At 53.5% G+C, this 27846-nt stretch overlaps 3 protein-coding genes across 17 annotated transcripts in view; 2 read left to right on the top strand and 1 right to left on the bottom strand.

Moving 5' to 3' along the window:
- Window positions 1–4066, bottom strand: ATF5 (activating transcription factor 5). 2 transcript variants are annotated; one of them, XM_027038185.2, is made up of 3 exons: window positions 3797–4066; window positions 2193–2489; window positions 1–1240 (listed from the first exon to the last, which is right to left on the bottom strand). In XM_027038185.2, the coding sequence occupies exons 2-3, from the start codon at window positions 2368–2370 to the stop codon at window positions 576–578; spliced, it is 843 nt and encodes a 280-aa protein (XP_026893986.2). In that variant the 5' UTR covers window positions 2371–2489; window positions 3797–4066; the 3' UTR covers window positions 1–575. The 2 variants fall into 2 exon arrangements, with proteins under 2 accessions (XP_026893986.2, XP_053066507.1); XM_053210532.1 differs by lacking the exon at window positions 3797–4066 and adding an exon at window positions 2709–2727.
- IL4I1 (interleukin 4 induced 1) overlaps window positions 3103–27846 on the top strand; it is a 37164-nt gene continuing 12420 nt past the window's right edge. For 8 of the 13 annotated variants that reach the window (XM_027038173.2, XM_053210528.1, XM_053210530.1 and 5 more), the window contains exon 1: window positions 3736–3871. The gene's annotated coding sequence lies outside the window, so the exon portion shown is untranslated. Of the gene's footprint in view, window positions 3235–3735; window positions 3872–21503; window positions 21677–27846 lie in introns of those variants that run through there. The other 5 variants (XM_053210525.1, XM_053210523.1, XM_053210524.1 and 2 more) reach the window with 2 other exon arrangements.
- Window positions 3108–27567, top strand: NUP62 (nucleoporin 62). Of its 2 annotated transcripts, none has more exons than XM_027038179.2 (2): window positions 3108–3234; window positions 24785–27567. In XM_027038179.2, the coding sequence occupies exon 2, from the start codon at window positions 24849–24851 to the stop codon at window positions 26427–26429; it is 1581 nt and encodes a 526-aa protein (XP_026893980.2). In that variant the 5' UTR covers window positions 3108–3234; window positions 24785–24848; the 3' UTR covers window positions 26430–27567. The 2 variants fall into 2 exon arrangements, with proteins under 2 accessions (XP_026893980.2, XP_026893979.2); XM_027038178.2 differs by lacking the exon at window positions 3108–3234 and adding an exon at window positions 3737–3871.

Below are 27846 nucleotides of genomic sequence, written 5' to 3'. Positions count from 1 at the left end.
CCCCCCACAACAAAACACTGATTTCCTCCCAGAGCTAAAATGAACACCCAGTCCCGACTATGGCCATTCCCCCGCCCTGCCCACCTCCCCGGCTACCTGCATATTCACCTGCTCTGTGAACTTGGCCACCTTTTGGCTTCCTGCCCAAATATGTTTCCCTAAGGTCACTTGGCTTGCTTTTTTGGTTATATTATTATACAGGGGCCATTCTTAAGACCCTCCCTGGCTCACATCCCCAGGGGGCTCCCCTGTTTGTTCCACATTCATTCTGCATAGCTTCCTGGCCTCACTTCCCTGATTGAGAGACCAGGGTTGCAAGCTCCCCGTCTCTGGGCCCCCAGCCCCTCAGCTGTTACTTGAGAAGTGGAGATGTTGAGTAAGGCCAGACATTCCAGGATTCTGGGTGGGAGAAGGGGGGGCAAATTCAGAAATGGACGAGAGCAGTCAAAGATAAAAGGAGAGGGAGGGGGAGAAAGTCAGACAGAAAAGGGGATGGTGGGATCCTCTGACCCCAGCCCCAGAAATAGAGGTGAGCCAGAGATGAAGACCAGTGCCCCCTACAGCCCAAAGCCCCTCTAGCTGTTCCGGGTCCTCTGGCTCCGAGCCTTATACACCTCAATGAGCAGATCCTTGACATACTGGATCTCGCGCTCTACCGACTCAGCCCTCTCCCTCAACTCCCGGTTTCGAGCCTCCAGCCCCTGGCACTCGCCCTCCAGGGCCTCGCCCTCTGCCCGCTTCCTCTGGCGGTACCTCAGAGCTGCTGACTTGTTCTGGTCTCTCTTCTTTTGCTTGCGGTCCCCTCGGGTGGTGGTAGGATTCGGGTAGGGGGCCGGGCGAGAGGGTGGAGGTGGAGGGGGGGGGGGCTGCTGTGGTGGGGGCAGGGATGCCAACCCTGAGTCTCCTGGCCCGGCCTCACTGCGGCAGTAGATAGCCAGCAAGTCAAGGGTATCCAGAGCAGGGGGCTGGGGGAGGTCAAAGGTGGGGAGGGGGAGTGGAAGAGGGAGGGAGGGCGCTGGTGGTGGCGGCTGAGGCAGGGGGGAGGATGGTGGGAGGAGTGGCGCATCAAGGAAGAAGTCTTCTATCTGTTCCAGCTCCTTCTTGAGGAGAGAGGCCATGGCCTCCAGGTCAGGTGGGGGTGGGGAGGGTGGGGGGAGGGCACCTGGGGGTAAGGGGGGCTCCAGGGGCAGGAGGGCTGTAAAGTCCACCCGCTCAGTCATCCAGTCAGAGAAGCCGTCACCTGGAGAATTGGAGAATTGGAGGAGGGACATAAATTTCCTTGAGTTCCCGGTCTCCTGCCTCACCTGGTGCTCATTCGTGTCGGCTTCATTCATCCCATTCACTGAGTGACACCACCTACGAGCCAATCGGTCAACCGACCAACCCTTGAATCATCAGACCCCTCAACAAACCAGCCAACAAATCAAACATCTAACCAACCAGTTAACCAGCCAATCAACTACCCACCAGTTGGCTAACGAATCAACTAAGTGAATGAAGCAGTCAAGCAACCAGTCAACCTATTAAGCAGCCAATCAATGGATCAGTCAACCAACCAATGACTCAAACAACAAAACTCAACCAGCTAGATCTTCAACCATTCCCAAATAATCTTTACTAACTACCCTACGTCCATAGTTTCTGATTTACTCTCCATCCCTAAAGACAAACTAGGTCTCACACACACAACACACCCGTTTCATCTTTAATTCATTAATTATTGAGAACAAACCATGTGCCAAGCGTTTGGAAAACACTAATGAGTAAAATAACCCCTGCCCCAGGGCCTCTGCATATGCCGTTTCCTCTACCTGAAAAGCTCTTCCTTTGGGTCTTTTTTTGGCTTATTCCTTCCCAGCCTTTAGGTCTCAGCCAAAATGTTACCTATATGTTTCCTGGCTACTCACTGTAAACTAAGGCTGTGTTTTTATTTTTTTGGCTCAGCTACTGTTTCCCACTTATCCCAATATATCATCACTTAATTTGTCTTTTGTCTGCCTCCCCACTAGTGTGTGAGTTCCGGGAAGGCAGGGATTATGTTGGTCTTGTCTCAGCTGTATCCCCCAGCACCTAAAACATGACCTGGCTTATTACAGGTACTCAGTAAATATTTCTTGAGTGAATAAATGAATTCTTCTCCCCTGTCCCCCATGCCCCAGCTCACCCCACCTCCATTCTCCACCTGTCCTTACCTGCCAGGGGCTCTCCTCCCCCTGGGAGCCCACCCTCCAGGGCTCCCCCAAGGATTTCATAGGAGCCGAGGGGGGCAGGGGCCAGGGGGAGTTTCCCATAGTCTACGAGCCAGCCCAGACCGCTAGCTGGGAGCAGGGCCCTGTCCAGCTCCAGCCCCAGGGTCGCCAGGAGTGACATGGCTGCAGCACGGGCTCTGGGCACAGGTCGCAATGAAGAAGGCTGAACCAACAGCTAGAAGGAGGCTCTGGAAGTTGCTCAGCGGGGCAAAGACAGGCACCAAGGTGAAAGTGGAAGACCTACAGGTGAGACAAAAGTAGTCAGTGTCAGAGGCTATCCACAGCCAAAGTCACAGGGTAACCAAGCCACACCCCCAAGTCCCCAGGGTCTTCCCTTCCGCCTTCCAACTAGGCTCGAGACTGCACCTTGCGCTCGCAGAATTCTAAACCAATGCTTTCTTTCCCCAAATCTCTGAGCCCCACCCACTCCCAAGGGAATTCTCGTTAGCCCTCACTTACTTTCCTTTAGAATATCCAAGCCCCACTCCTTCCAATATAGAAACATAATGGTCTCCCAGGGGAATTTCCTTAAGCCCCTCCCAGCCCCCCCCCGCAATTATTCAACTTCATAAAAAACTCAATCCCACAATTTTCTTCCAGCCACACCCCTTCTTTAGGCTCCACCCTATCCCTAGATGCAAGCTCGAATCGGTTCTCAGGGGAATTGCCCCAGCCCTGCCCCTTTGTCAACGTAGAACACCAAGTCCCGCTCTTTCCTTTCAACTTTGCGGTGACCCCCCTCTAGCCCCGCCCCCATATTTACCTTAACCCCACCCCTTCCCGAAGGCCCCGCTTTGTCTATTGAAACCCCACCCCTCAGCGATGTTTGCTTAGCCCCGCCCCCTCTCACAACGGGCTCCCCAAGGCCCCACCCTTTGCAACCAAGGTGATCCTAGCTCCACCCCCTTCTTAACAGGTTGCCTCTAAGCCTCGCCTTACTAATCTAAATCAGTCCCCCTCCCCCGAGCGGGTGCCTGAGTCAAAGGTAAGTTGTGCTGTGCGCCTGAGCAACATGGAGCGGGAGAGTGTAGGGGCCGGCAGAGAACAGCTCCCCACCCCTGACCCTTTCACACGCGGCTCTCTAGCCGAGGGCCAAAGCGCATGCTCCGCCACCGAGCCAACTGCTCTTACGCCTGCGGGGGATCGGGGGGTCAGTGCGCATGTGCCGTTGCTTCCGTCCGCCCTTCACACAGAAATGCGGGCTCTGGTGGCTCGTGCACGTGAGTAACCGCTCGCGGACAGACTTGCTCAAGGAGACGGTGGGTGGGAGACAAGGCACCCTCTCTAGGGGCTAGTGCGCAGGCGCACCTGCACACAGGCCATCTTTAAACACCAACATTCTCAAGAACGCACCCTTCCCCCCATCGGCCCAAATGCGCATGCCTGGCCACGCGCCGACGGCGCGTCTTTTCTCTTCTGCGCTTGCGCGACCGTGATTCCTCACTCTCGTCTCCCCACCCCACCCCCACGAGACCTGGTCGAGAAGGCCGCGAGCTTCGAAAGGGCGGGAAAGGCGGTTGGAGAGGGAGGGGCGAGCGGTTACTCACTCCATGGCTGTGGAACAGAGAGGCGGCGGCGGCCTCCGCTGAAGAAAGAAGGCGGTAGCAAAGAGCGCAAGCGCGGTGAGCGCAGAGACGGGCCGGGGCACGGAGGGGTCGCGGCTACAGAGCCATAGCCAGGGCTATGCGGGCGGAGATGGCGTCGCGGTAGTCTGAGGAGAGATTGTGATCTGAGGATGGGGAATGAGGCGGCCCCGGGAACTGGGGACAGATATACCGCGGGTGGCGCAGCACAGCCCGCCAGGATCCTTCCGCGCTCCGCCCCACCCCACGAGGTCCCAACCGGGGGGCGGGCCTGGTCCCTACCTCTCGGGGATCCTGGGATCCAGTCCCCTCCTCCTCCCGACTCCTAGAGTTCGACCTTTCCCTTCCTCCTACTTGGGGATCCACCCTCCTCATCTTTCCTACCCCGGGGGTTCCGAGCCTCCCTTTCCTCTGACTCTGGGATCCAGCCGCCCCCCGCGATTTTCTGGATTCGGTTCCCTCCCCCCCCCCCCGCGAGCTGCGCCAGTTCACTTTTCCCCCCGCTTCCCGAATTTCCGGCCAGCCACACGCTAGTGTCCTCATCCCCCAACTGCCCCACGCTAAGAAACCTTTTTGTGGGTTAGAGTCTGGCGTGAGTCACGATGAGATCGCGCGCCTTTCAAATCTCAGACCTTCGAGGGTGGCAAGTGACAACGTCTCTAGTCTCGTAGATTGGGGACTAACTACCTGTAATGAGGAGGATTAATAAATCAGGTATACCTGGTGAGGTTGTTTGTTGGAATCAAATAGGTCGATGCCTGTGAAACCGAGAGCCGGGCTCTTATGTACCTGTTCAGCGTATTTTATTTTATTTTTCAACGTTTTTTATTTTCATTTTTATTTTTCAACATATTTTATTTTTAATAGGAACCCTTACGCCTTCCTCCCGCTCTGGCAAAAGCCCCGGACATTTGAACATCCAGCATGTGCTAGTAGGTCACTCCTTCAAGGTCTCTGTAATTTCCAGCCATCCCCACCCTTCCCCATCGTAGATGATGGACGCTCAGCACATCCCTGTGTGGGGTGCAGAGAAGCCAGCATCATCACCGTAACTGCCTTTTCTCCATCCTCTTACTCTCCATCAGCTTATTTCTGCATCAGCTCTTATCCTCAGCACTTCTTTCAAAAGGTCCTCTGCTTCAGCTGTCCCCCAGCCTCCCCGGATCAATTTCCCAAACCTGCCGGAAATAGTGAGATCTGCACTTCCCTTTACTAAACAGAGGGGCTTCCTGGCCATTCCCTTCCTGTGCAGTAGGCCCTCCACTAGCCCAGGTGGTTTTGGGTCTTTGCTTCAGAAACCCTTCCCCACTTTGCATCTGCCCACAGCAGGACACCTGGAGTTCAGCTTTCATCGCTTGTGAGAGTTATGAGATCCAAAGAAAGTGGGGGAACCCTGAACTTGAGAGGTATCTGGGAATGAAGATGTGCAGGCTTCTGTTACATGCAGGAAATCCTTCTTGGGATCGGACCACTTTCACTTAGAGCACTAGCTGTCCACTCTGCCAGTGTTTGAGGACTTGACCTACATGATTACCTGGGGAGCACAGAGTCGCAGTTAAGCACAGACTGTGGCGCTAGGTCGTTGGGTTCAAACCCTGACTCTACCCCACTTATTAGCTTATTGGCAATTTCGCTTACTTCCCTGTGCCTCAGTCTCCATTAATAGTACCAGAATAAAGTATGAAGCTTAGTTAACAGAAACATAGCAATATACATGGCAGTTTAGAGTGCCTACTTCTTGGGTGCCTGACTGGCTCAGTTAGTAAAGCATGCGACTTGATCTTGGGGCCGTGAGTTTGAGCCCCACATCAGGAGTAGAGTTTGCAAAACAATAGTGCCTACATCTTAGTACTGTTATGAGGATTAAATAAATTCAGGTCGAGCACTTAGATTAGTGCCTGGCAAACAGGTGCTACATAAGTAGTGGTGGTGGTTGTTACTGAGGCAGCTGTGTTTTATCCCCACTGCTAGGCAGTAAGTGCTTTAAAAGATCTCCCAGCCTTTTAAGTGAGACTTAAGGACCGACCTTCCTTCTACTTCTCAGTATAGATATTTGAGCCATAGGTAGGATTAGGACGGACTGCTGGCAGAGAGTCGTGTCCCCCCCACTACCCACCAAAGTCTGAGTTTTTTTCTGAAAAGATATTCTATGATATACATGTGGACTAGATCTACAGAAAAGTCACAAAGATAGTACAGAGAGTTTCCATATACCCCTCATCCAGTTTTCCCCCTCGTTGACATCTAACATTACTGTGGTACATGGGTCACAACTAAAGAACCCACATAGATAAGGGTTTTTTTTTTTTTAATTTTTTTTTCTTTTTTTTTCAACGTTTATTTTTGGGACGGAGAGAGACAGAGCATGAACGGGGGAGGGGCAGAGAGAGAGGGAGACACAGAATTGGAAGCAGGCTCCAGGCTCTGAGCCATCAGCCCAGAGCCCGACGCGGGGCTCGAACTCACGGACCGCGAGATCGTGACCTGGCTGAAGTCGGACGCTTAACCGACTGCGCCACCCAGGCGCCCCGATAAGGGGGTTTTAAAGTGCATGCTTTATTCTCATTTCACTAGTTGTTCTTAATGCTGTTTTTTTGTTCCAGATGCCGTATCACATTTAGTCGTCATGTCTCCTTAGCCTCTGGTCTCTGCAGCAGTTTCTCAGACTTTCCTAGTCTTTTCATGATCTTGGCGGTTTTGAAGAGTTGGTCATTCTATAGAATATTCCTCAACTTGGTTTTGTCTTGTAGACTGGGATTATGGGTTTTTGAGAGGGTGGCCAGGTAGGATATTTGTTAATTATTGGACATGAACTTGCTTAGTATGGGAATCATGTTGCCGGCTGCATGCCACATATGCTGACCGAGGAGACATTGGGGCAGGGACCCTGGTCCTCTTGTCCCAGCCCCTTGCAGCTTTTTCTCTCCCTAGCTGTTGGATCTCACCTGGTTCAGCCCTGGTGCCAGCTGTCCCATCAAAGCAGCTTGACTGATTCCTACTGAGTGGGTGCCAGTTCACACACTTAGCTCCCTAGCCCTTCCCGGTGTATTCTAATTTGTGACTGGTGGGTCATCCATGGCCACCTGTGAACCCGGGTCTTGGCACCCCAAGCCCTCTCCTGTACCTCCTCTTGACCCCGGACCCATGGCACCTCCAGGACTCAAATGCCGCTGCCTCCCTAAGACTTGCAGTCTTGCACGTGGGTCCAGGTGCCCCAGTCCCTTCAACTCCTGAGCTGGGGCTGGGAGCATGGGCGGGGCTTCTGGGGACTCTTTTTCAGTGCGGAGGAGCCAGGCTTGGGGAGTGCAGTGGCCATTGCAGGCAGGTTGCATCACCCTGGCTCTTTGATGGGGAGGGGGAGTGGGGGGATTCTCTGGGGGCCCTGACACACCTGGCAACAGTTTCTGGTTAGCCAGGCCCTAGAGGCCTGAGTTGGGGAGGGGCCCCAGCGCTGCCAGGGAGGGAGAAGGAGAGCAGCCACGTATGCAGGATCCCAAGTGTCTGAGACCAGTGTTGAGAAGAGGCCTCAGCTCACAGGCCGACCTGCTGGTCCTGCAGGGGGCAAGACTGAGGCCCTGAGAGGTGAAGGGGGTTGTGCGCAGTCACACCGCTAGGTAGAGCCCAGGCCTCCACAATACCGCATAGCTTTCAAGACCCCACAAGCCCCAGGGAGAGCCTGTCTTCTTTAGGCTCTGTGAGGTCCCTGACCCGCAGTCCAGGGCATAGCCTGCCGGGAGGCCGCCTCATCTAGACCTTCACCTCAGGTTTGCCGCTGCTCACGATTGCCAAATTACATCGATTCCGACCTGTTCCTCCCCATCTTCCTGCCCCAGTGGAAGCCCCTCGCTGTTTCCCAATCAAGGTGACTGGGCCTGGCATGATAGAAAAGGCACCCAGTTTGCATCAGACGGACCTAGATTCTCTCTGAAGAGGTGCTAGGGCAGGTACCGGGGTCCTGCAGGCCCGGAAGGGGGCAGGAGTTGGAGGTGGTGTCCTGGCAAACAAGGGCAGGAGGGCCAAGGCCAGCCCGGTTGGGGAAAGGGCGGTACAGGGGCCAGGCATGCAGAGCATAAGTCCGCCACGTGGCCTAGTAGCTCAGAGTCCTCGGGAGCCCTTCCGCTGCTCCTGTGGTGTCTCCCTCGGCAGAAGCAGCCACGGCCCTTCAAGCCTGGGTAGGCCCCACGTGGCTGTACTGGCTCTGGCACCCTCGGTGCTCATCTTCTGTGTTTGTTTCCCGTGGCTGTTGCAACAGACCATCATAAACGCAGTGGCTCAGATCAACACACTTTCGTTCCCTTTCACTTCTGAAGACTGAAAGTCTACAGTAGGTTTGCAGGGCCGTGTTCCTTCTGGAGGCTCAAGGGGAGAATCCATTTTCTTGCCTTTTCTAGAGGCGCCTGTGTTCCTCAGCTCATGGCCCTTCTCGCATCACTCTGACCTTTGCTTCTATCATCTCCTCTCCCATTTTCTCCTTTGATCCTCTTGCCCTCCCACTTACATTACATTAGGGTTTGTGATTACATTAGGGTTCACCCAGATCATCCAGAATATCTTCATTCAAGATCCTCAGTTTAATCATATCTGCAGACTCCCTTTTTCCAGGTAGGGTAATCTGTTCACAGGTTGTGGGGACTAGGATGTAGACCTCTTTGGAGAGCCATTATCCAGCCTATCACACCTCCCAAGGGAGCCTATTTTCTCATCTGGAAGATGAAAGCTAGGGCCAGCCCTAGGGTGCCCCCTCCTGTGCCCACAGGGACTGGCTATAGGAAGAGGACTGGGCAAACTGGAGGTAGTTGACACCCTAGTGCCCAGAGCTCAAGATGCCATCACTTACTGCACTGTGGCCTCCAGCAAGATACCGGGCCCTTGTGTGCTGCAGTGGTCTCATCACTAAAGTAGGGACAATAACAGAACCCTCAGAGGGCAGTGGTGCAGTCAGATAATACACGAAAAGGCGTAGAACAGTTCCTGGCTCAACGAACAAGCCTTTCCTTAAACGCAAAGTGCCTGTGTTCAGGAGAGGCCAACAAAGCCCCTGGGAAACCCCAAAGGCACCTCAGGGGTGACCCCACCTTGCAGTGCAGAGCTGCTGATTTTATGAAGTTGGAAATCGAGCATTTCTTGTGAGATCCAAGTTTTAAAAGGTTGGCAAGTGATTGAGAGAAACTCCAGGGAACCATGAGTGTGGATGAGACTCAGGCTGTGGGTCCTCCCTGACCTTTGGTTCAGTGATTTCCCCTTCACCCTCAGATCTGTAATCCTCGCTGCCCAGAGCAGAGAACAAAAGGAACCAAGTACTTCCATTCCAGAGATGCTGAATGTTGAGACCACACCGCTCCCTGCTGAACTGATCAAGATTGAGGAAGAGCAGGGCCTTGCTCAGCCCCAGCCCCATGTAGAGTCGAGAGGACAGTGTTTGTGGGGAGCAGGGAAGGAGGCCTCAGGAATTGTCGTTGAGGGTCAAATGCCTGCTAAAGAGGGGCTGGTGTCTTACTCTCCCGTCTGTTCCTCATCTGTCCGCGCCTCATGCCAGAGGCTGCCAGGAGCACCTATAGTTGAACATCGGGTTTCTTGCCCTCCACCATTGGGTCCCTCAGGGCGTCTCAGTAAGTGGGTGTTATGGAGAACTTCTTATGGGAGCTGGGTGGGGTTAGGTAGCTTTGGGAAGGGTTCGGGAAGCATGCTTGGCTCTGGATTGGAGGCTGGGCAGCAGAGGCAAGTCCAGGACTGGGTATCTCCACTTCATCTAGAGGCAGGAGGAGTGGGCCCAGCTAATGCTATGGTTAAGGTAAGAAGCTCCCGTCTGCTCTGAGCCAGGAAGGGGATTTGGGTCATTTTGTGCTTTGGACAAGGTTTGTGCATCTGTCTGTGTTGAAATATGATTCCAGAGTGGTCTTGTTCTGTCTCATCCACCACAGTTGGAGTGGCCCTGCCTGGTGTTCTCTGAAGTTCTGTCTGACGGGAGCGAACCAGGGCCTGGCTTTTCCTTTCTCAAAGCAAACGTGCCCATCCTTCCAAATGGGGAAAGAGAGGTGGAGAGTCCCTGCCATGTGGTGGGTCACACATGCAGAGTCCCCACAGGGCTGCTTGAGCACAGAGGAATATAGCAGAACCTGAACCCAGCCAGCACTCGGGATGGCCAGTTGTAGTGGGAGCTGCGGGGAGCAAGAGACAGGCTGAGGCAGAGGCAGAGGCCCACAACAGGAATGCCTCATAGGTCCCCATGAATGTGGGGACTGCCCGATGGAGAGCGCTGGGTCAGCGCCAGCAGAGCCCCGCTCTGAGTTCAAGAGCCCTTTGCCTTTCTCCTCTGCCAGCCCCCGCCCAGAGCAGGGACAGATTCCCGAGGTGGGGGCAGGAAAGAGCAGCTAATGGCCTTCTTAGCTTCTAGCCTTTGGGAGTCTAGCCTGTGGCTGGGGAGGTAGACAGCACTGAATTGGATTCAGAGTGAAACCTGAACAAGTCTGGAAGCTGATGGAGATGCCCCGGATGTCCTTAGAGGATGGGGAGCGCTAGAGATGGCACACGGTGTGGAAGGTGGACACGATGTCGCGTTGGAGAGGCTAGTGAGTGATTAGCAGCTCAGCTCTGGGATCAGATAGCCTGGGTCTGTCCTGACTACCTGTGTGACTTGGAGTAAGTTACTAAAGTTCTCTTGGCTTTAGCTTGCTTCTCTGTAAAATGGGGTTTTGAATAATTCCCACCTCATAAAGTTGGCAGTCGGTGCAGGTAAAGCACTGCCAACGGCCCAGCACATAACAGATGTCCAGAAATATTAGCATGGTGATTGATACCCAGAGGCGGGTAGGTGTGATTGGTTTCTAGTTCTCAGAATCGAGGCCGCCTTGCCCACCCCCCTCACTTCTGGTGGCTTTCACTTGGTTCCCAGAGAAACCATTTCCATGGCAACTGTCTCTACCACAACCTGGCCTGGGCCTTTTCCTCCCCAACCAGTGACATCACTGCCTCTCCCTCGAGATGCTGGTGTTGATTACAGGGATTGAGCTGGGGAGGGAGCACAAGTGTGTGCGGTTCTACACACACACACACACACACACACACACACACACACACACGGTGCTCTTAGAGTCCCTCTCCAAGTCTGAATGTCCTCTCTATGCCTAACTGCATGTCTCAAGGAGTCCCTGATAGCCTCACAGCTGAGGGCATTTCAGATCCTGTCTGGAAACTCCTCTGCCCAGTCCCTGCCCTCAAGGTAAAGTCAGGACTGAGTCTGGCCACTGCCTACTTCTGCAGGCTCACTTCTGCCCTCCCAACCCCTTCCTGGCATCTCCTACCTATTGGTTAGTTTATTGGCTTTTATTGAGGTATTGTATAATGCACATCCATTTATTAAAGTGAACAATTCAGTGGTTTTTAGTACATTCACAGAGTTGTCCAGTCATCACTATAATCTAATTTTCAAACATTTTCATCATCTACCCCCAAAACCCCATATCCATTCATTAGTAGTCTCTCCCCATTCCCCCATCCCTCAACCCTAGGCAGCCACTGACCTGTCTCTACATTTGCCTTTCTGGACATTTCATTGGAATGGAATCATGTCATAGAAGGTCCTTTGGCTTTCAAGGTCTATCTGTTTTGTAACATATATTAATACTTCATTGCTTTTAAAGGCTGAATAACATTCCATTTTATGGATATACCACATTTTGTCCATTCATCAGTTGGTGGGCATTTGGGTTGTTTCTGCTTCTTGGCTATTACAAATAACGCATGTACAAGTTTGGGGTGGACATATGCGTTCATTTCTCCTGGGAGATACTTAGGAATGGGATTGCCGGATTGTAGGGTAACTCAGTGTTTAACCTTTTGAGGAATTGCCAGACTCTTGCACAGTGGCTGGACCATTTTATATTCCCTAGCGGTGAATGAGGGTTCCAGTTTTTCCGCATCCTCGCTAACACTCCTTGTCCATCTTTATTACCATCCTATGGGGTGTGGCCTGGTATCTTCCGTTGTGTTGTGATTTGCATTCCCCGGTGGCCAATGATGATGAACATCTTTTCCTATGCTTATTGGCCATTTGTGTATTTTCTCTGACATCTTGTGGTTTTAACATAGGGTGTTTAACACTGTTCCATAAGGCAGCAGGCCCTTGCCTGTCCGACCATTTGCCTGGAATGAGGTATTGATCTAACCCCTCCCTACCCTAACTCTTCCATGTTCCTCAAAACTATGCTTAAATATCCTTTTTCTTCTCTAGGAGGGTTTCCCTGGCCCTCCCCTTACCCATCCCCCAGGTGAAGGTAGTCGTCATCTCCCCTAGGTTTCCAGTAGGTTCTAAGTCTTTTATTTTTTGCGGGGGTCAGGGGGACACAGGATCCAACGCAGCCTCTGTGTGGACAGCAGAGAGCCTGATGTAGAGATTGAACCCATGAACCATGAGATCATGACCTGAGCCGAAGGCAGACGCTTAACTGACTGAACCATCCAGGCACCCCTTTAAATTAAAAAAAAATTTTTTTTAATACTCATTTTTGAGAGAGAGACAGAATACGAGTCTGGGAGGAGCAGAGAAGGGGGGTGGGCACAGAATCCAAAGCAGGCTCCAGGCTCTGAGCTATCAGCACAGAGCCCAGTGTAGGGCTTGAACACACAAACTGTGAGATCATGACCTGAGCTGAAGTCGGACACTTAACTGACTGAGCTACCCAGGTGCCCCTAAATTTTTTTTTTTAATGTTTGTTTACTTTGAGAGAAAAAGCAAGTGAGAATCCCAAGGAGACTCTGCACTGTTAGTAGAGAGCCCAACCCAGGGCTCCATCTCATGAACTGTGAGCCACCCAGGTGCCCCAAGACCTTACTGTATTCATCTTGACTTTGAAGTTCATGTTGACATTGGACAAGTTACTTAACTCTAAAAGGGAAATAGTAATGGTACCTGTCTCATGGTTGGAGTTCGTATACAAAAAGCACCTGGCACAAAGAAACTCCTGGATGCCATTGACATCCATTTAGTGCCATTGACAACCATTTAGTGAGTGCCTGTGATGGCCAGCAACCATTACTAACTGGGAATACAGCAGTGGAAGTCACAGACAAAAATGCTGCCCCTCATGTAGCCGACATCCTAATGGAGAGACAATAAATGAGATCCGTGAGATCAGTATATTATTTCAGATGGTGCTAAGTCCTAAGGATAGCCAGGGAAAACCTCACTGAGTAGGTGAGCAAAGGCTGAAGAAAGTAAAGGAGTGAACCCTGGGGACACTTAAGGGAGAACATTTCAGGAGACGGGACCAGCAAGTGCAAAGGCCCTGAGGCAGGAGTACTTTAGGCCTCAAGAACAGGTGGGGCTGGAGTGCAATGACGGAGGCAATGAGAGTACCTTTTGGCTGTTGGGAATAGTGCTCCTGTGAATATTTGTGTATAAGTTTTTGAGTATCTGTTTTCCATTCTGGTAATTTTTTTATTCATATTTAAATATCACTCTGGGTTTCATGAAAATGGTAGCCATACCGTATATTACTGTCTTTGTTTGCCCAGCACAGGGTCTGTCCTGTTCTACATCTTAGTGGACTTAGTGCCAACACATGCTGGCATATAATGAGTGCTGAATGGTGCTTTTTTTTTTTTTTTTTTTAAGTTTATTTTGAAACAGTGAGTGTGCTTGAGTGGGGGAGGGACAGAGAGATGGGGAGAGAGAGAATCCCAAGCAGGCTCCGTGCTGTCAGTGAAAAGCTTGATGCGGGGCTCGCTGTCACAAACCATGAGATCGTGACTTGAGTCGAAACCAAGAGTCAGATGCTTATCGGATTGAGCCACCCAGGCGCCCCGAATGGTTAGTGCTTTTATCGTTATTTTTTAGTAAATGCAGTTGGTCCATCAGATGGGTGGGACTTTCGTAATCTCGCGTGCTGGCAAGTTGTAGGGAAATGATTCTCTTTAGGAACCAGGATAAAAACAGGTATAGGCAGGTTGGAGGGCAATTTGGTCATCCCCAATAAAACCAAACTGCAAGTGTCCACAGCCAGCAACTCTGCTTCTGGAGATCATCCTGGAAAAATGCACCTGTGCCAAAGGTGTGAATGAGCATGCTTGTTGCCGTATTGTTCAGGAAAAGAGAAATCGGAGTCATTTCATTTCCTCAGGCTCTGAATGCACACACAAGTTTGCAGATAAAAGATAGGCAACAGCTTTTAGCAGCGGCTACCTCACAGGTGTGGGCACCAGGCTGGAGGGTGGTGTTAAGAGAATCTTAGCTCTGTTGGTGATGTGCAAGACATTATTTTAAAGGAAGGCCTGATGTATTAATTCTGTAGTTAAAATATGAATGTTAAAAATGCAGCTAGGGGCCCCTGGGTGGCTCAGTCGGTTAAGCATCTGACTTCAGCTCTGGTCATGATCTCACAGCTCATGAGTTTGAGCCCCACATCGGGCTCTCTTGCCGTCGGCATAGAGCCCACTTAGGAGTCTCTGTCCCCCCCCCCCCCCCTCCCCTGCGCACATGCTCGTGTGTGCGCGCTCTCTCTCAAAAATAAACATTTTTTTAATGCAGTTAGAAGAAAAATCTTTCAATAGAAGAGGAACAAAATATACTAAGAATTGTTCTAAAATCTTTCTTAAAATTGACTCTTCTTTTGTTTCCTGACTTCTTTTCCGTGCGTGTCTCAACCTAATTTGTTTTCCCTATGGGAAAACTGCCGTTCTTCCTGCCATGTGAGCTCCTTCGGATGTAGTTATGGGTGTTAGAGTAAAGGAGAATGCAGCTGCTAATTAGCTGGCTAGTGCTCCCTTAGGGTAAAACTAGTATTTCCAGGGGAAGGAAGGGAGGAGAGAGGAGGTTGGGAATATCGAATCCAAGAAGCATTTAGGTACCAGCTGGAGGCAGCCCACAGGAGCAGGCAGCTGAGGCAGGACGTCGTTGCCTCGGCCAAGGTGGTTCCCCTCTGAGAGCCTGTTTCTTCCTCTCTCCAGCGAGGATAATAAGCCTGCTTAAGAGGAATCCTAAGATCTAGTAAGTGAAAAATGACCAGCGCGTCCGGCACATGACATTTTGTGGGCGAAGGGGTAGAGAGCTCACTGCATTTGCTTAAATGAATCAGAAGTCTGACAAGGGGCACAGGAGACCTAGCCGCGTTTCTTCAGGGAGGAGAGCTGGTGGCTGTGGGGACAGGGGAAGACGGAGACCAGGGTATTATTTCCCTTTTGAATGTAGAACCACGTGAACAGACTGCTTGCAAAAAGAATTTTAAAAATTTCTAAAACAGCCACCACGTCAGTGGGTAGAGAAATGGAACACGTGTGGCAAAGCTTCCGTAGCAGTTAGCATGCAGGGACATTTAGGGACCTGGTCAGGGCACTCCTCCTGGGAGAAGGAAGAGACAGGCAGCAGTGAGACAAGCAGTGGGGCTTTCCACCGCTCCTCCCCCTGAAGAGCAAACAGAGGGACAGACACGCCTTCTGCTTGTCATCTCCTCACAGGTGTCTAATATTTAACACAAGTTCGATACACCTGGGGGTGGAAGGGCCTCGAGTGTGCTGGTCCTCAGGGAGGGGCGGGCTGGAGGAAGTTAGGACCAGAATCCCAAGCGGCCTAAGGAGGTGAGAGGTGGGCGTCTATCCTGCCCTCTCTGTCGGGGACACCATGTACTGCGGAGAGAAAGGCCTCTAGGCAGTGGCGAGTACTGAGGTTTCCCTGCTGCCCATTTCGCTTAGGAAAGCATCCCTGCCCCTCCCAGAGGCTCCGTTTCCTGGTTTCCTGCAACCGGGGTTGGCTGTGCCCACCGGGCCGGGCGGTCGTGTAAGAGCCCACGAGTGACCCGGACCCTGACCGCCACCCTCCTTCCCAGCCCCCCGCGGGGTGGGTGGGGGTCCTTCAAAACAAGATCCTGTGACACAGAGCCCTCCTGTGGCTTCATACTGCACCCCAGTCTGGCCGCACACCCCTCACTGCTGCCTCTTCAGCCTGGAACAGTGGAGACTCTGTCTTGGTTACGGTCTGGTCAGCGAGCTGCTCTGTGCTTATCAGTTGATTTCCATTCCCGTAGGGTAGGCTCTGTGAACTCACCTGTTCCCTGTGGGTTAGAGGGGTTTTCTTTGACTCCGAGAGAGAGGGTAACCGATTCAAGAGAAGTTTAAGAAGCAGAGTTGGTGGACTTGGGGTGAGTGGCCGACGAACGCATGTTGGTGAGACAGCCCAGGGGAGACGGTTGTGGGGGCGGGGGCAGCAGAGTGGACGGGGAGTTCCTGCACTGACGCACTTGGCAAAGGCTCCAGCCGGCGTTTGAGCCTCAGTGGGGACCAGATTTCCCTGGCTGCGCCGATGGGGGCCAAAGGCGAAGGTCCCTTCAGTCTCTCATTTTCCCCCTTTTCTCTCCTGCTCCCCTTGATTCTTCTCTGGTTTCTGTGCCTGTGATCACACTTCCTGCAAGTTCTTAAATTGCTAATTGTCTTCCTTTTCTTTTTCTTTCTTTCCTTCATTTTATTTTAAATCTCTCCACCCAGGAGATCCAGAGTCTCCCCCATTAAATTGCTAATTTCTTGGGGGGAAAGGGTGGCTCCCACCCAGATGGCTCATCCTTGCTTCCTGGGCGCCACCTGGCCTTGGCGTTGTTGGCAGCGCCACCAGGTGGCTGTGGGCCGAAATGTCAGGAGCATCTGTTCCAGTTGCTCCCAGAATAATAAGAGAGTAGCTTTTCCTGGGCCCCAAGGGTGTACCGTGTGGTAAGTGCCTGACGTGGATCAGACAGTTTCATCTTCACAGAGACCACATGATTCATGAGCTGTAACCCCCATTTTTCACGTGAGGAAACAGGCATGGCGGTGAGTTTAGAATCTAAGATCCCAGGGTTAGGAGTGGAGAAGCAGGGGCTCTGGCAGGTGGGCTGCAGAGCCTTGCCAGGTGACTCGTGGAAAAGGACGAGCAAAGGCCCCTGTCCTCAGAGTGCACAGAAGTCCACGGTCTGGACATTTTTTTTTTTTAAGTTTGTTTATTTTAGAGAGACAGCGCGAGCAGGGGAGGGGCAGAGAGAGAGGGAGACACAGAATCTAAAGCAGGCTCCCGGCTCTGAGCCGTCAGCACGGAGCCCAGTCACTCGAACTCGCGAACCGCGAGATCATGACCTGAGCCGAAGTCGGACACTCAACCGACTGAGCCACCCGGGTGCCCCCACAGTCTGGACCTCTAATGACCCCTCCTGACCTACTGCTTGCAGTCCCTCTCCTGGCCCATCAGTGGACTAGAAAACCCTGGACTCACAATCCCAAGCCCCACCGAGGAGCCCTGGGAAATAGAGCCGTTTGGCTTGACTTATTGCTGCCCCAAACGAAGTGGAGTAGAACCGGTGTAAAGGAGGGGACAGCCTCTATCTCTACCCCAGTGGGGTGAGCCTGGTGTGGAAGGGTCGGTACTTACGCTTCTGAGGTGAGGAGACGAAGGCCAGCTTTAGCATCAGAAAAGGAAGCAGCATCATGGCTTTGTCTCTGCTAGATGGACTAGAGGCAGTCTGCCTCTGTGACCTGGCCCCCGGCTCCCCCTCCCCACTGCCTGCCGCTCCCGCCACAGCTATAGAGAAGCTGCCTGTATGTGTGTCAGTCCTGCGGTGACCTGTCTGCCCAGAGAACCTCACTCATCCTTCAAGACTTAATTCTGACCTCTCCTCCTCCCATGTTCCAGACAGAACAGCAGGACTTAGCTCCAGAAAGATCTGGATTCCCATCCTGGGACTGGTGTTTGCTGCTGTGTGACCTTGAAGAAGTCACATCACCTTTCTGATCCTGTTTCCCATCCAGAAAGGATTCGTTGGGCTGCTACCTAGTATTTCTGGCCCAGTACCATGACATAGGTGGCACTCTGTAAGTGGTAGTTCTGAGTTACCAGGTAGTCGGTCACAGTCACTTAGGGAGCGCCTGCTGCATGCCGGCCACCACTGTAGGTGCTGGGGGTAACCGCAGTGAACAAAAGCGAGAAATCCTGTGGGTGGACACCATCTCCATTATGAGCCCTCCTTGGTGCTCCCAGGCCACCTTTCCCTCCCTCTGTCACAGATGGCTTGTTGCTGGGTTTCATACACATCCGCACCGCTGATGAGGTCGCCCCAGCAGCAGAGGACATCCTGATTCTCAGAATCGCAGCTGCATGTTCTTTTCCCACCGGCTCCCCAGCTGCCGGGGCCCAGCGACTGCAGCAGCCTCCCGCCTTGGTCCTGATGCACAGAGGCAGACCTGCCCCGGCCCTGTCTCCTCTCGCTCTAGCCCTTTTCTCGACCCCAACTCTAGGATGTGTTTCCCAGCCGTGTATCTAGATTTAGGCCATCCTGTTCTCTCTCCCCTATTCCTCTGTCCACTTCCTATTGCTGTCGTAACAAACGATCATAAACTTAGTGGCTTAAAACAACACACATTTATCCTCTTACAGTTCTAGAAGTCAGAAATCTGAAATGGGTCCACAGGATCTCATTCCTTCTGGAAACTCAGAGAGAGTCCATCTTTTCTATCTTCTAGAGACCCCCCCTACATTCCTTGGTTTCTGGCCCAAGCCCTGTCTTCAGAGCCAGCAACACAGCATCTCTCGGAATTTTCTTCCCATGGTCACACCTCCTGACTCTTCTGCCACCTCCCATTCCACCTAAGGACCCTTGTGATTACATTCAGGGCCCATGCTGCCATCCAGGGTGATCTCCCCATCTCGAAATCCTTAATTTAATCACACATGCAAGGTCCTTGTTTGCCATGTGAGGTCTCCTATTCACAGGTTCTGGGGCTAGGGGGGTGGACACGTATGAAGGCCATTATACTGCCACCTAGACACTCCCCACTTCCCCCCATTGCCTTCTCAATCCTTCCATTCCTTTCAGTCCAAGGCTGAGGTTTCCCCCTCCATATTCATTCCCAAACACCCCTGTTTCAGATAGAGGAAAGGGGCTGGGACAGGGAGGGAGAGAGTCCCAGGTGCAGGGACAGTGGCCCCTGCACCTTAACCACACTGGCTGCCTGTCATCATGTCCCACCCAGGACTTTGTCGTGGCTCTTCCCTCGGTGTGACTCAGTCAACCCCTTTGCCCCCGTGCCGCCACCGTGTTCCCCTTTCCCTGCCCCACTTTTGCTTCCTCCATAGTGCTTAGCCTATTCTAGCATGCTGTATAATTCCTTTGTGAAGTTCGTTGTTCTCCTGTCTCCTTGGCTGGAATACAAGCCTCGTGAGAGCAAGGAGCCTCTGTCTCAGTCACAGCCATAATCCCAGGGCCTCGAACGGTGTCTGGACATAGCAGGTGCTCACAAATAGTTGTTGTATGAGTGAGTGTTGCACTGCAGAGAGTCTGGTTTGTCTCCGTTGTCATCCCTGTACATAGAATAGGGCTGAGTAAGTAATAGAGTAAATAAATTAGGTAATCTGAGTTGGGATTCGGAGTGGCAAAGGAACTGCACAGGTCAGGTTAGCGGACCTGAGTGAAGTTGGAGGTGGTGGCAGAGAACGGTGGTCTTCAAAGCCGGGGCGGGGGCTGGGGGTGGTCAGAATCTCCGACTCTCCTGGGCTGTGAAGGCGGACGGATGTGGTGTGAAAAACAAGGACAGATGCAGGGCAGGCCGCTCTGTCGCCGACTCCCTCGGTGACTTCGAGGCAGCCCCTCCTCACTCCGGGCCCACTTGGGCGTCACATCTGTGGCCATCTAGCCCTCAGCACCTGGCCCAAGCACCGTCCGCTTCTCTTGTAGGGAAGTTTGCCCGTTTGGTGAAAGTGGAAAAGTCTTGAAATAGTGTATGTTCTTCAGACACGTTTGTGAGAAACTCCCAAGGTCCTGGTCTTGGTTGACGGCCTCGTTAACTGAGACAGCCCCGCACAGCCATCACTCCATTTCTTTACATTTCCCAAACCGCGGTTCTCTCTCCTCTGTCCTCAGAGTCCTGGCTCTGGCTTCTGGCCTAGACCATCACCCCAGCCTCCTCCAGTCCGTTCCCCACATCTGCCATGTTAGTCTCCCTACCCGTGAAGTGCCTCCCTGGCTGCCTCGAAACCCAAGTTTGAGGCATCAGCATGTCATTTCTTGACCAACAGCTCCCGTCACGTGGTGCTATACACACACTGTGCACCATGGTCCCCAAGACCACCCTTGTGTTCACTGATTAGTTAGAAGGACTCCTAAAACTCGGCAAACCTGTTAGATTTTGCCCCTGTCACGGCAAAAGAGAGAGGAGAGTCCACAAAGGTAAAAGATGCACAGGGCAGAGTCTGGGAGAGACCAGGTGTGAGCTCCCGCTCGTCTCCCAGTGGAGCTGACCCGACAGCACCGCACTTGGTTCTCCAGGCACCGTTGTGTGACCACACACGTGGAGCGTTGCCCTCCAGGGATGCTCCCCTGAGCCCTGGTGCCAGGATCTTCACACAGGCACGGAGCATCTGCGTGACTGATCTTCGTCACTTGGTCTCTGGCCCCTGCCGAGGGCAGGCTGGCAGGATGCTCTGGGGGCTTGGAGGTTATCTCCCAGGAACCAGACACGGGCCAGTCTTTTCTTTGGATAATCCGGGCCTGGCGAGTCCACCCTTCACCGTGTGCACAGACACACCTGCGGTTTCAGCTTCTCTGTGCCTGTGACCAGGCCCTTCTCCCCTCCCGCCTGGCCGATCCTGGCTGATCTCACATCTCCCCTCCACACTCAGTTCCAGGAGAGTGCTCCCCAGAACCCAGGCCAGCGTGAGGACCTGTCCTTGCTCGTACAACACGCGACCCGGTCCTGTCCCTGCCTGGTGCCTTGGTACTGAAGGTCACGTTTGGCCACCTCAAGGACGAGGGCCATGGCTTAAGTAACCTCTGGGCCTCACTCTCCTGGCTTAGGAAAGGGACCTGCTTTCAGGAGTAAATGAGCAATAATACATCTAAAGTGCAAAGGGTGGGGCCGAGTCGCTGTGTGTTTGCCACTGCGAGTAGCTCCTGGCTCCTGTAGAATCAGAAACACGTGAGGCATTTAATAAATGGTGAACCATGAAGCCACAAAAGCCCCCCACGGAAAATTGTTTTTCTTTTAGTTTTTTAACAGCTACAGAGACCTTTTTATAAATGCTCTTGTGGAAAAATTTAGCTGCAGCTTATTCATAGAAGCTCTGTGGGGCTGAGGTCTTGAGAACTGAGACGCGTAGGTGGTAGCTGTTCAGAGGCTTTTGGCCGCCAGTAACCTGAATGGACCTGGCTTGATGCGGCACTTGAGTGGGGAGCTGGGCTTTCATGAAGAAGGGGTCCAGTGCGGGGCGCCGGCGGCCCTGGGGGCTCAGGCGTTGCTGTGGCGGGAGAGAAGGGACCTTTCCCGGAACCCCCGGAAGAGCTTTATAAAAATGTCACGGCCGGGGCGCCGCCCCCAAGAACCTGCCCCCAGAGGTGCTGACGGGCAGCCAGCCAAGGTCCCCAGGCTTAGACCAGGCAGCCCCGAGGTCCTCTCCTTAGAGGCGCGTGTCCATGCGGAACAGGAGAACGGAATGGCAGGCTCTGCCAGGAAGGCAGAGGGTGCAGTGGACGTTGGAGAGGGGCAGCCGCCACAGGTTTCCTCAGACCCGGGCCACAAGAGGATCCCTGGAGACCCTTGCAGAAGTAAAACTGGTCCTGAAGAGGGAGAGGGGAAAGGAATCGGGACTTGGGGATGCCTTCCCTGGGCCAGGCTTCTCAGTTGTGACCTTGTTCTCCACAGTGGGAGGGGATTGTCCTCCTTACAGAGGGAGGCACTGAGGCTTGGAGAGGCTCAGGAATAACTTGCCCCAGTCCCCACGGCTAGCAGTGGAAGCAGAGTTCGAACACAGGTCTTGAAGTCTGAAGAACCAACCTCGTGCCTCAGGACAGGGAGCTGTCTTGCCTCCGAACTACCTTTGCTGTCTTGGATGAAAGGGAAGTAAGAAATGCGGGTATTGGATGGAGGCTGGGGTGCAGAATAGCGTCGTGCCCCAAAGCAGGGCTGCTTGCCCTGTGACTAGGTGCACCTGTTTGATAGGGTAGAACTAAAGAGGGGTTTACAGCCCAAGGCCAGGGCTCAGGGCCCACTGTGGGATAAGAATGGACAAGTTACTTCCATCTGAGCCTCTCTTTTCCCATCTGTGCTGGGGCACAGTCATCCCGACCTCTCTGTAGGATCGGTGTGAAATTAGCTGGGGGTCTGGCTAGGGAGAGTGTACGTAGCACGGTGCCGGGCACACCTGGCTGCCTGGAAATCCCCCCGGGGTCTACATCTCGTGGCAGCCTACCGTGAATTCGCGTTAAACTTGAGGTCGGCCTCAACCCCCGCGTTTCTTTCAGAAGAACTTCTTTACAGTTGGGTGTTTGCGGCCCTTCCTGGGCTCCTTTCCTTCTTTCCTCACCAGCTTCCAGAGGCTGTCCCCAAAGTAAAACTTTCAAGCGTGTGCCTGCGCATGGCAGCAGTGATAATGAGCACCCTAGCTCGCATCCCACGGATGCTGGCCTCGCTTCAGCCCAGTAGCTACCGCCCCACTTTCCTGATAAGGGAACTGAGTCTCAGAGAGGTTTCCTGTCCCTCGTTTGAAACCGGAGCCCTAGGGAGCCACTAGGTCCTACCTCAGGTCTGTCAGATATTTTATGCTTTCCAACTGTGTTCTTTCCCTATGGCTGCTCTCACAAATTTACAGCAGCTTCTTGGCTTAAAATGACAGATTTATTTTCTTACAGTTCAGGAGGTCAAAGTCCGAATTCAGTCTCAAAAGGGCTAAAAGCAGGGTGTCAGCAGGGCACCTGCTGTCACCTTTTTCTAGCTTCTAGAGGTCTGTGTGTTCCCATGCTTGGGTCGCTTCCTCTGCATCTCAAAACCATTAATTTAATCACACCTGGAAATTCCTTTTGCCGCACACAGCAGCATATTCCCAGGTTCCAGGGATTCGGGTGTGGGCATCTTCAGGGGGACCACATGGTTAATAGCACTTCCCATACTGACTCCACTGGAAACTATTTAGGGCTCCCACCACCTTCAGGGTCAGCTCCACCTCCCCACCTCGGTCTGGCCCCACCCCAACCCCAGTCACCTTTGAGGCAGGGCCAGCCTAGGGGAGGCTTGTTTAATTCAGTAACTCCATCTATCCTACTTGAGTTGTGATTTTAAAACCTGGCTGCATAAGTTCACTGGTTCCTCAGACTGAATCCACACCCTATAATTTGAGCCTCTTTGAAACACCAGGCTTATAGATTATGTCCCTCCATTGTATGGACAGAACAAACATCAAAGTAGAAAGGAGATGATGTAGTGCCACCACCCAAAGATGGGCCCTGTCCACATCGGTGTGTCTCCTTCCTGTGCTCCTTTTTTTTTTCTTTTTTTTTTAATTTTTATTTAAACATTTTTTTTTAATGTTTATTTATTTCAAGAGAGAGAAAGAGACACAGAATCTGAAGCAGGCTCCAGGCTCTGAGCCATCAGCACAGAGCCCAACGCGGGGCTCGAATTCATGAGCCATGAGATCATGACCTGAGCCGAAGTCAGATGCTCAACTGACTGAGCCACCCAGGCACCCCTCAAATTTTTATTTAAATTCTAGTTTGGTTAACATACATACAGTGTAACATTGGTTTCAGGAGTAGAATTTATTGACTCAACACTTAACTGTAACCCCCAGTGCTGATCCTAACAAGTTCCCTCCTTAATGCCCATCAGCCGTTTAGCCCTTCCCGCCCTCCTTGAAAGTTCTGTTTTCCACAGCTGAGATCACACTGCACTAGTGATGTGCATTCTGCCCAGGTCCCTTTGTTGTCACTTCTTACATTTCTTGTGTGTCGTAAGAGTCTGTCAGTAGGTGTAACGCAGCTCTTCCCTTACACCGAAAACTTAATCCCCTCGCTTGGTGTGAGAAAGTGCCCTGTTGTCGGGACCCATGCTGGGCCAGTAGAAGTCAGCAAACAGGCCTGTGGCCTGGGGTCAGCTCCTGGCTCCACCCCTTGCTGGCTGGGAGGTCCTGGGCAAGTTACCGCAGCCCTCCGAGCCCCACTGTCCTCACCCCACTCTGTCTCGAGGACAGAATCCCTGTCTCCAGGTATTAGTGAGAGTGAGCGTCTGTGAGCAGCCCCTGCGTCAGCTAACAGGTGACTCTGCTTGGGTCTTTTTCAGTCAGAAATCGTAGAAATCTAGTCGGCTTAGACTGAACAGGGTTGTGCTGGCTCACGGAGCTTCTAAGGAAGATGGGGTGGGGCCTCTGAGTACGTGTAGATCCTCTGGGCACATGATCACTTTTTCCCTCTCCCCACTGTCACTCTCTCTGGTGGCAGCTCGGCTGCAGATGGCCGAAAAGGAGGGGGGTGCCCCACATGTGCATCCTCTGTGCCCTACACCTGCAGGTGAAGGCCACCTCCGCTTGAGCGCCTGGAGAGCAGTCCCAGGGGAGGTCTGAGTTAGCTGACTGGGGTCTCCCGTCCACCCCTGAGTTAGAAGGAGGGCAGAGGGATGTGCCAACACTCCCTCCATCCTCCTAACAGGTCAGGGGTGTGCACAGATGGGACCTTCGCCACCTCAGGCCCTGCCGTGCAGCTCAGCTTTCTGGGGCCTTTCTGTGAGTCCAGAAGGGCAGTCAGCGTGGCACTCGGCCAGATCAGCCCACCGCCCACCACCTCCCACCTGTGGTTGGCACGGTATCCTGGGCAGCCGGTCCTCCAGGTGTTATTTTGTGTGCCCTCCTCGGGGCCGAGGTCACCTCAGGTGCCTGCTCTTTGGCCTTCTCTTCCACGGCAGCAGATACTCCTGCTTGTGCTGAACCTGGCTGCGCACCGCCCAAGCACATCTAGCCCCGAGCACCTGACCCCCAGGGCACCGGCTTATGCTTCCGAATCTTTCTTTGCTAGTTTAACAGGGCCTGTCTGGGCTGTAGCAGGGAGCAGGGTGGCGAGCACGTATTATAATTATGCAAAGTCCCGCCACCCTCCACACGTTCCATCATGCCATTGAGGTTGCCTTTCCCAAACTGCCATCTGATCATGTGACTTACTGTGCTTTGAAAATCTTCCCAAGGTTGCAGACACCGAGGGATTTGCTCTGGGAGTCCGAGTAGCCGCTGCCGCCGGAATCTGGAGCCATGAGCGGGTTTAATTTTGGAGGCACTGGGGCCCCCACAGGCGGGTTCACGTTTGGCACCGCAAAGACGGCAACAACCACGCCTGCTACCGGCTTCTCTTTCTCTACGTCTGGCACTGGCGGGTTTAACTTTGGGACTCCCTCCCAGCCAGCTGCAAGCACCCCTTCTACTGGCCTGTTCTCACTCACCACCCAAGCTCCAGCGACACAGACCCCAGGGTTCAGTTTTGGAACCACAACTCCTGCTACAGGAGGAACGGGATTCTCCTTAGGGATCAGCGCTCCGAAGCTAAACCTGAGCAATGCAGCCGCCACCCCAGCCACTGCTCACCCTGGCAGCTTTGGGCTCGGCGGCAGCACCCTCACCAACGCCATCTCGAGCACTGTCACCTCCAGCCAGAGCACAGCACCCGCTGGCTTTGTGTTCGGCTCCACCACCACCTCTGCCGCTCCGTCCACCACACCGGGGGGATTCTCGTTCACAGGCGGAAGCACGTCGCAGAGCGGGACCTCCGGTTTCAATATTGGCTCCATGGGGAGTTTGGCCCAGCCCACGGCACTGGGCGGACTGCCCTTCACTCCCGCCACGCCGGCAACCACTGGAGCAGGAGCCACTCAGCCAGCTGCTCCTGCACCCGCCACGGCCACCACCAGTGCCGGGCCCACGCTGTTCGCCTCGCTAGCGACCGCTCCAGCCTCCTCCACCACCACCGGGCTTTCCCTTTGTACCCCGTCGACCACAGCTGCGGCACCCGGGGCCGGAACGCTGGGCTTCAGCTTAAAGGCCCCCGGGGCGGCTTCTACCTCCTCCACGACAACATCCACTGCCACGGCCACCACTGCCACAGCCACCACCACGGCGGCCACCACCACCGCCGGCTTTGCCTTGAACCTGAAGCCACTGGCACCGGCCGGGATCGCCAGCAACGCACCGGCTGCCGCGACCGTGCCTCCTGGCTCCGGTGCACCCACGGGGGCGTCCGCCAGTCCCGTGATGACCTACGCCCAGCTGGAGAGTCTGATCAACAAGTGGAGCCTGGAGCTGGAGGACCAGGAGCGGCACTTTTTGCAGCAGGCCACACAGGTCAACGCCTGGGACCGCACGCTGATCGAGAATGGGGAGAAGATCACTACCCTCCACCGCGAGGTGGAGAAAGTGAAGCTGGACCAGAAGAGGCTGGACCAAGAGCTCGACTTCATCCTGTCTCAGCAGAAGGAGCTGGAAGACCTGCTGAGCCCGCTGGAGGAGTCGGTCAAGGAGCAGAGCGGGACCGTCTACCTGCAGCACGCCGACGAGGAGCGCGAGAAAACCTACAAGCTCGCCGAGAACATCGACGCGCAGCTGAAGCGCATGGCCCAAGACCTCAAGGACATCATCGAGCACCTGAACACGTCTGGAGGTCCCGCCGACACCAGCGACCCCCTGCAGCAGATCTGCAAGATCCTCAACGCGCACATGGACTCGCTGCAGTGGATCGACCAGAACTCGGCCCTGCTGCAGAGGAAGGTGGAGGAGGTGACCAAGGTGTGCGAGGGGCGTCGCAAAGAGCAGGAGCGCAGCTTCCGGATCACGTTCGACTGAGCTGCCGGCCGTCTTCAGGGCCCGTGGGTTCCGAGGGTGTTGGGGGCAGTGGGCGCCGCGTAATTATTGTCTGGTTTTCGGTTGCAGTGAATACTTGTTTGCTCCTTTCTTCCAAACGACTGTGCTGTTGAGAACAGTTCTGTGGTCTGGCATTTTGCATTAGTAAAAAGAGAAGTGTTCCAAGCACTCTGGCCCTGACAGCAGCCTAGTGGGTGTGGTTTCTTTTGTGTATCTTTTGCGTATCCCAGACCCCATCACCTACAACAACCACCCTCCCCATCCTTCTTGGCTCCAGCCAGGTGCTGGAGAAGTGCTGAGTCGCACAAACACCATCCGCCTCCCAGCCAGGGTCCGCTAAGCGGCCACTTGTCCAACACATAGTGGTAGGTGCAGTGAAAAGTCTCCCGTCTTCGAGGAGACAGCATCCTCGTATGAGGTGTGTGCGTGTGGAAATTCACCACCAGTGCAAAGAAGGGACTTGTGAATAGAACCAACCGTGGGATGTAGAATTTCAAAGGAGGAAGGACAGGTCAGATGAGGGACTTAAATGAGGTGTTGAGAAAAGGGTCAGACTCGAACCGGGAGGTCTTCACTTTGCCTGGCTGACATGCCTCCTGATTGTCCAGGTGTCCTTATCTTAGGCCTCACCTCCTCCGGGAAGCCCTCTCGGCCACCCCAAAAGCTGGGTCAGATGGCTGTCCTGTGGTCCCTGCACCACACTGAGCTCACACCTTTGATAACACTCGCCACACGATCTTAGGCCAACCGGTTACGTCACTGCCTCACCATAAGAGTGTGAGCCCCTGCGGGCAAGGAGCGTTCCTTATTCCCTTTTGTGACCTCAGCACCATCCCTCACATTTGCGAATGAATGAACGACAGAGATGAAAAAACAGCATAAAATGTTCATCCACGAAATGGCCACAGGTGCCGGAGGCGGCCACAGACTTGGTTCTGAACTTGGCCAACGCTAAAGCAAACCTAGTTAGTTCCAGTGAGATCCAGTGTCCAGAAGAACAGAAGGCAGCCAGTTGTATCCCAAGTGTCTTTTGTATTTGTCTTTACAGTTCGCTGCACTGTCTGAAATACCTGTGACTGTATGTTGCTTTCCTAAATAAAATTTATTGTGGAACAAAAAAGATGCCATTAACGTGGATAACTTAGAAGGCTGGGTAAAAAGAGCAGGTTCCAGGTAAAAACCGCGTGAAGTGGCCGTTTGTCTGGAACTCAGAAACCAGCAGAACTAGACGACGCATTTAGGCCCGCCTCTGTGCCAAAACGCAAGTGGGATGTTCCTCTGGTGCTGACGGCAGAGGAGGGACACATGGGAGAGTGTGTGCAGGTGACGTTCTAGGTTATATCTTAGATACACATCAACGTCCAGTCCTTTGCCATCGTCCCGAAGGCGGTAGCTCCGC

The sequence above is a fragment of the Acinonyx jubatus genome, chromosome E2 (genome assembly GCF_027475565.1).
Source record: "Acinonyx jubatus isolate Ajub_Pintada_27869175 chromosome E2, VMU_Ajub_asm_v1.0, whole genome shotgun sequence".
NCBI classification, from domain to species: Eukaryota; Metazoa; Chordata; class Mammalia; order Carnivora; family Felidae; genus Acinonyx; species Acinonyx jubatus.
This window is presented reverse-complemented; position numbering and strand designations above follow the sequence as displayed.